The sequence below is a fragment of the Heteronotia binoei genome, chromosome 10, assembly GCF_032191835.1.
Source record: "Heteronotia binoei isolate CCM8104 ecotype False Entrance Well chromosome 10, APGP_CSIRO_Hbin_v1, whole genome shotgun sequence".
NCBI classification, from domain to species: Eukaryota; Metazoa; Chordata; class Lepidosauria; order Squamata; family Gekkonidae; genus Heteronotia; species Heteronotia binoei.
The window spans coordinates 34123217-34129317 of record NC_083232.1 but is presented as its reverse complement, the minus strand read 5'-3'; the positions used below and the strand labels follow the sequence as shown (position 1 = coordinate 34129317).

At 49.0% G+C, this 6101-nt stretch overlaps 1 protein-coding gene across 1 annotated transcript; it reads left to right on the top strand.

Annotated features, from left to right (window-relative positions):
* The first annotated feature begins 2886 nt into the window (after positions 1-2886).
* OTUD1 (OTU deubiquitinase 1) lies at positions 2887-5670 on the top strand. Its single transcript, XM_060248368.1, has one exon. The coding sequence runs from the start codon at positions 3298-3300 to the stop codon at positions 4531-4533; it is 1236 nt and encodes a 411-aa protein (XP_060104351.1). The 5' UTR covers positions 2887-3297; the 3' UTR covers positions 4534-5670.
* Positions 5671-6101: the final 431 nt, after the last annotated feature.

Genomic DNA, 6101 nt, shown 5'->3' with positions numbered 1-6101 from the left:
TTGTGAGAAAGGGAAAAAAGTACTTCTTTCTCTACTTTCTCCATCCCATGCATTATCTTGTAAACCTCTATCATGTCACCCAGCAGGCGACGTTTCTCCAAGCTAAAGAACCCCAAGCGTTTCAACCTTTCTTCATAGGGAAAATGTTCCAGCCCTTTAATCATTCTAGTTGCCCTTTTCTGGACTTTCTCCAATGCTATAATATCCTTTTTGAGGTGCGGCGACCAGAACTGCACACAGTACTCCAAATGAGACCGCACCATTTATTTATACAGGGGCATTATGATACTGGCTGATTTGTTTTCAATTCCCCTCCTAATAATTCTGGACTTTCTCCAATGCTATACTATCCTTTTTGAGGTGCGGCGACCAGAACTGCACACAGTACTCCAAATGAGATCGCACCATTGATTTATACAGGGGCATTATGATACTGGCTGATTTGTTTTCAGTTCCCCTCCTAATAATTCCCAGCATGGCGTTGGCCTTTTTTTATTGTAAACGCACACTGTCTTGACATTTTCAGTGAGTTATCTACCACGACCCCAAGATCTCTCTCTTGGGTCAGTCTCTGCCAGTTCACACCCCATCAACTTGTATTTGTAGAGCGTATGTACAGCATCAGTTTCTGTCAGATAAGTGCCTATTAATACATCAGTGTGTAAAAAGTTGTAACTTGATTCATGGATAACATAGACGCAGCTAAGCCATCTATGAATCATTACTAAGGGAAACCTAAGTAGTAAGCTGCGTTGTCACAGATCTTGAGTTGAAGTTCAGATTAATCTCTGCTCTGGTATCCATTCGATCAAGGCACTGAATTGCATTTTTTGTAGGTTTCACTGACATTATGATTATCAGCTATTCCTTAGTGAATGAACTGTCCATCTTTGTCCTGTTTTCTTTGTATTACTTTCACTACTGAGGTTAGGAAAGTACTTTGCCTGACTCCTGGAAAGTTGTTGCCATAGTAAAGAACTAATGGGTAAAGTCTAGTTCTGTATAAGAGAACTTTGGAAGTAATTTTTTGTACAGAGCAGGCTGTGATGTTTACAATGTAGGCAGTGGTATGGAGCGGCATTAAATAGCAATTATGGGATAGGGTATTCTTCTGTATTCCGTACTTGACTCCCATCAGTCGGGCTTCCGCCCGGGTCATGGGACGGAGACAGTGCTGGTTGCCCTAGTGGATGATCTCCAGCGGCATCTGGACCGAGGCGGCTCGGCGGTACTGATGTTGTTAGACCTATCGGCAGCGTTCGATACGGTCGACCATCGGTTGCTGACTTGCCGACGTGGGGATTCAGGGGTTGGCTCTACAATGGCTTACCTCTTTCCTCAAGGGTCGGGGACAGAGAGTGGCGATTGGGGGTGAACTGTCCCAGAGGTACCCGCTGGATTGCCCTTTATGGCCTGGGACCTGCCTACCTTAGGGACCGTCTCTCCCCACATGTTCCCCAGAGAGTGCTGAGATCGGGGTCTCAGAACCTCCTTATAATCCCTGGGCCAAAGGAGGCCCGTCTGAAAGCAACCAGAGACAGGGCCTTTTCGATCGCAGCTCCCTGTTGGTGGAATCAGCTCCCGGAAGAGGTGAGGGCCCTGTGGAACCTTGAACAGTTCCGCAGGGCCTGCAAAACAGCCCTCTTCCGGTTGGCATATAATTAATTGTTATCAGAATGCCTGAATATTCAAATCTCAAACAACAGATTATTGAATATTGGAATATTGAAGAATTGATTTAAGGAAAGGTAGCATAGTACATATTGAAGTGAGTTTTATGTGTTTTTATGTATTTATTGTATAATTATTAATGTATTTTAAACTGACTTTGTTAGCTTTTATGTTGTAAGCCGCCCTGAGCCCACCTCGGTGCGGTAGTGCGGGATATAAATCGAATAAAATAAAAAAATAAATAAAAAATTCCTCAGGAAGGTTAACAGGGTGGGGTACTGGGAAAATGACCTAAGACATCCTCTCTTAATAACATTTATTCTCTCTCGCTGCCTCTTAAAGCTTTTAGTTACAACAAACTTGGGGGGAAGATACCTGCAACTGTGTGCTAAATCAAACTTGGCCTGAGTTGCCAAAAAGGCTGGCCCTGCTTCTTTGCATTTTTGTGTATCTTCATCAGGCTGGGAAAGGAACTTGGGAAGTTAAAAGAAAGCATCCGGCTGTTGGAGGCTGAGAGGGTCCTGGGGATACTGGTGGCACTCTCTGCCTATCTTCAAAGTATTACCTTCTTTAGGGCTTTTTTTGTAGCCCTCCTTTGCATATTAGGCCACACACCCCGATGTAGCTAGTCCTCCCGCAATTTACAGTAGGCCCTGCACTAAGAGCCCTGTAAGCTCTTGGAGAATTGGCTACATCAGGGGGTTGTGGCCTAATATGCAAAGGAGTTCCTGCTACAATTACAGATCATTATTATCTTTAGTTCTATCTGTATTATGGTTGCTAAGTCTGTGCTGGGTAATTCTTGGAGATTCTAGGAGTGCAGCCTGGGGAGGGTGGGGTCTGAGGATGGTAGGGACCTCAGTGGGATACAATGCCATAAAGCCCACGCTCCAAAGCAGCCGTTTTCTCCGGGAGAAATGTTCTCTGTCGCCTGGACATCAGTTGTAATTCCTGGAGATCTCCAGTCCAGGCCTGGAGGCTGGCAACCCTAAGATAATACGTTAAAAATCATATTGGTCTCTAACTTGCAACTGGACTCGAATCTAGCGGCTCCTCTTTACCATTATTACAGTGCCGGACATGCATGAAAATTGGCGCCAGCCAACGGCTGTTGCGGGGGAAATGGCGCCGGGGGGGGGGGGGGAGGGAGCGGACAAAAAATAGGAGGTTTGAAGCCGTCAGGCCGCGATGAGGTCACCCAGCCTATCCGCCTTGAACGTGTCCTCTCCGGCGTGCTGAGGGCGGGAAGTAAACAAGGCCCGGCCCTCGCTCCCCCTCCCCTTCCGCCAGGCCTCCAGCACCTTCCAGAGGCTTTGGCCTAGAAGCGACTAGAAAGGGAGGCGGGAACCACCCTGAGTTGTGGCGCAGCAGGAATTCCCGGTCCGGTGCAAGCCGAGGGAGGCAGAAAGCGGCAGGAGCGCCCTTGAATCACGCCCGAGATTGAGGAGAGCGATGGGGGTCGGCAGTGACAGGAGAAGGTGATGCCCGTGTTTATTTTTAGTCCGGCGCCTCATCCTTTCTGGCTGCCGGTGAGGAGGGGCGGCGGCGGCCCCCGCGGTCGCTCCCTGGCCCGGCCCCAGTGGCCTTCGTCAGGCGGACGCTACAGCAGCCCATAAAGGGCCGAGGATGCAGCTCTACAGCACCATCGTCACCCACTACCCGGCAGCGACAGCAGCGGCGACCAGCAGCGGCTCAGCCACCAACCCGGGCGTCGTCTTCAAAGTCTCTCCGTCTCCGGACCCTGCGGGCCAAAGCCCAGTGGGAGTCGAGAGCGACGCGGGCGGAGGAGGAACTTCGGCTGCCGCAGCCGCGGGAGCAGCCACCGCCATGCCCGCCTTTTCTTGCCTGGAACTGCTGCCTCCGACAGGCCCCGTGCAGAGGAAGCCGCCGCAATGCTACGGCTCCGCCGCTCCGATGATCCGTCGGCGGCCCTTGGAGAGGGTGGTGCCTATCCGCCTGGTGCAGCGCCCGGAGGCCGTGGTCATGGCGGGCGAGCTGGGCCCGTCTTCGGCGGCGGCTCAAGCCCATCCTTGGCTGCTGGTGGAGAGTCACGGAGGCGACCTGATGGCCGCCCAGCCGCGCCCGGAGGAGCCCAGCAATCGCGGCCTCCGCTTCAGCGAGCACTGCCAGGCCTTGCAAGCGGCCTCGGCGGCCCCCACCAACTACCCGGGCGTCTCCGCAGAGTCTCAGCCCGCTTGCCAAGCACCGGCTGGCGGCGGCGAAGCTGAACTCGAGACCGCCGAGGAAGACGGCTCGGGGCGCCCCGCCGAGCGCAGCGAGAAGCTGGCTCTCTATTTGGCGGAGGTGGAGAAGCAGGACAAGTACCTGCGGCACAAGGGCCGCTACCGCTTCCACATCATCCCCGACGGCAACTGCTTGTACCGCGCCGTCTGCAAGGCCATCAACGGCGACCAGCGGCTGCACAGCGAGCTCCGCGAGCAGACGGTGCATTACATCGCAGACCACCTGGACCACTTCAACCCCATCATCGAAGGCGACGTGGGCGAGTTCCTCATCAACGCCGCCCAGGATGGCGCCTGGGCCGGCTACCCGGAGCTCCTGGCCATGGGGCAGATGCTGGACGTCAACATCCACCTCACCACGGGCGGCAGACCCGAGAGCCCCACCGTCTCCACCATGGTCCACTACTTGGGGCCTGAGGACCCGAACCGGCGCAGCATCTGGCTGAGCTGGCTCAGTAATGGGCATTATGACGCGGTGCTGGACCGCCAGTGTCCCAATCCAGAGTACGAGGAATGGTGCAGGCAGACTCAGGTGCAGCGCAGAAGGGACGAGGAGCTGGCCAGATCCATGGCAGTCTCTTTGTCCAAGATGTACATAGAGCAGAATGCCTGCTCCTGAAATGGGACCCTGTCACTGTTGGGGGTCTGCTGCCCTGGTGCCTTAATCCTTCTCCATACAGGCTGCCCTAACCTGTGCTGAGCAAAGAACTCAAGGGAAACAAAAGACTGATATTTGTAATAAGCACTTGTATATACCGTCACATCCTGATTGATTGGTCATTCTGTTGGTTTTGTATATGTTTGTTTCTTCTAGTACCTCTTTTGCTTTTTCTGTAAGGGGCTTTCCTTTCTTCGCACAACATTTTCTTTTAACTTGTTACCTCTTTCTCTTATATTTTGATTTGGCACCTGGCTTTTCAAGTCTGCTGCCAAAAATAAGTGAATAAGAGAGTTATTAGTCTTTGTGCTAATATGGCTTGTGGCCTAACAGTTGTTTTATACTGCAACTTGAAACCTATCATCTTAATTCTATCAAACAAAAAAAGTGTGGGGGGTTGTCCCTTTTTATTTGAGTTAAATGAGTAACTTTCAGTGGCTGTGTATTTCTTTTAATTTAAAATATGCAGTTAACTTTGAAGCGGTTACTTCTACAATGTATTGACCACTGCAGAGCGGGATTTCTTCAGACAGTTGGAGCACGACAAGGCTATTTCAGAGATGTTACAGAGAGCAATTGTGCCTCTTCTGTGTGCAGTTGCTGTCTAGAGTAAGCTGGCTTTTCACTTCATCACCCAGTTGGTGCCATTTTTCTTTCCTTTTAAGTATTGGCTTACAAAACAAAGTCTGACTTGGAATGTTATGACATAATGAAATAGCTATTTAAGAAAAGACTTGATGTGTGGTCTTATCCTTTTTAAAATACATGATCTATGCCTGCTTTCTAACTGTACCAGCAGGTCTATCTTATCACACACTATTTGTTAGTTGTTTTCTAATCACTAATAATGAGCTTACTCTGGTATTATGTAAAAATGTATTTATACTAAGGGTTTGTATGGTTTGCTGGGTCAAACATTCTAGGTTTCCAAGATAAAAACTACCCTCTTTAATTTCCAAGTAAATTGAAATTGCTAGATATATTTATTAAGTAATGGAGTTTGTACTTTTTTATTTTGTGACTTTTTGAATTTATACTGTATTTGTATAATAGGAATATTCTTAGCTATTCTTAAATAAATGTATAGTTTTGCTTGAATTTTAACTTGTAGTTCTTATTTAAGATATTAATATTTGAATATAAAGAAACGTGCTTAACAGTGCAGCAGTCCTAACCTGAAAGATACATAGTGCAATGTCATGCAGAGTTACTCCAGTAAAAACCCATTTATGTCAGTTCCCTTCGGTGAGCTTAGAAACACTTAGCTCCGTTTAGGATGGTAACAAGTGTTCAAAATACTTGGCATGTGGGCTCTTTTTAAAAATGGTGTTTCTTGATGAGGCTCCTGAGTGGGATAAAAAACTTTTACCACTTAGTGAGGCTTGGTCTCCCACATTCTGGCTTGCTTCTGTGAAGAAAGTGGGAGGAAATCGGCAGGAAATGTCTCTGGCCTTGGTCTCTCACATTCTGGCTTGCTTCTGTGAAGAAGGTGGGAGGAAATAGGCAGGAAATGTCTCTTGCCTTGGTCT